Source organism: Rhincodon typus, unplaced genomic scaffold (genome assembly GCF_021869965.1).
Source record: "Rhincodon typus isolate 14 unplaced genomic scaffold, sRhiTyp1.1 hic_rhity00014791, whole genome shotgun sequence".
NCBI lineage: Eukaryota > Metazoa > Chordata > Chondrichthyes > Orectolobiformes > Rhincodontidae > Rhincodon > Rhincodon typus.
This window is the reverse complement of record NW_025980429.1, coordinates 785-2,053: the sequence shown is the minus strand read 5'-3', so window position 1 is coordinate 2,053 and position 1,269 is coordinate 785. Positions and strand designations below refer to the sequence as shown.

Below are 1,269 nucleotides of genomic sequence, written 5' to 3'. Positions count from 1 at the left end.
CACTCTCTCTCTCGCACACAGGCACACACACTCTCTCTCTCGCACACCCTCACTCTCTCTCTCTCTCTCGCACACCCTCACTCTCTCTCTCTCTCTCTCTCACACATGCACACACACTCGCTCTCTTGCACACATGCACACACTCGCTCTCTCGCGCACACTCGCTCTCTCGCGCACACTCTCTCTCTCGCTCTCACACTCGCGCACATACCCCTTAAGCCTGCATAACAGGAACAGCAGGAGGCCATGCAACTTCAAGAGTCTGTAACACAGGAACAGCAGGAGGCCATTCGGCCCCTTAAGCCTGCTACATAGGAACAGCAGGTGGTTATTCATCCCCTTTCTCGAGCCTGGTACACAGGAACAGGAGGCCATTTAGCCCCTCAATCCCACTACAGCTGCTGGCACCTACGGATGGGGTTTATTGGGTGGTGACTTACCCGAGGTCAATGAGGGGTAACTTCTCTCGGCCCCGCCTGTAACACAGGAACATGTGTGAGGTGCTGAGGAGGCCACAGTTGAGGTCAGCAGACTGGCCGCTGGGAGTGGTCTCGATGCAGGTAAAGCCCTCAGGTACCTCCTCCCCCTGCGAGCGGATGATGATAGCCACGTCAGCGATGGGTTCAACGGGCCGTGCCAGTTTCGAAGTGCCCTCCTCCAGGGGTTTGGAGGTGTCAGTCAGACCGGCCACTACAAAATAATCCACAAGCTGTGGGGCATTCTCCTCCGCCATGACTACAGCTGAACCATCTGGGGGATAGACAGCGGAATAGAGTGAACATCGGGGTCCGTGAGCTCCCTTTCCCCAGATCCCCAATGTCCTGACCGCCTCCCACCCCACACACACACACACACACACACACACAGCCTACCAACTCCCACGGACAGTGACCAAGGTGAGCTAACTCAACAACACAACCAGCAGAAGCAGGGGCTAACTACAAACCTGCTGAATTTGGGATCACACTGTGCACAAAATGGTTACCACATTCACCAACACAACTCACAACTCACCACCATGCTCAGGCGTATTGTACTCTCATCAAGACAGGGAACAGGACGTGGAATCAGCCAGACTTGCTCCGGAATAACGTCTAGTCCTGTGTTATTCTCACTAGACAAAGGGTCAATCCTAACTCCGGAATAATGTCCAGTCCTGTGTTACTCCCCCAGAGGAACAATCAATCCTAACTCCAGAATAATGTCCAGTCCTGTGTTACTTTCCCAGAGGAACAATCAATCCTAACTCCAGAATAATGTCCAGTCCTG

General features: G+C 53.7%; 1 protein-coding gene across 1 annotated transcript in view; it reads right to left on the bottom strand.

Moving 5' to 3' along the window:
* LOC125482678 (C-myc promoter-binding protein-like) overlaps positions 1-747 on the bottom strand; it is a gene marked incomplete at its 3' end in the record, with an annotated part of 3,809 nt that extends 3,062 nt beyond the window's left edge. Inside the window, exon 1 of the mRNA XM_048594794.1 lies at positions 441-747. Within this exon, the coding sequence (XP_048450751.1) occupies positions 441-733 (293 nt within the window). The remainder of the gene's footprint in view (positions 1-440) is intronic.
* Between the last annotated feature and the right edge of the window lie 522 nt (positions 748-1,269).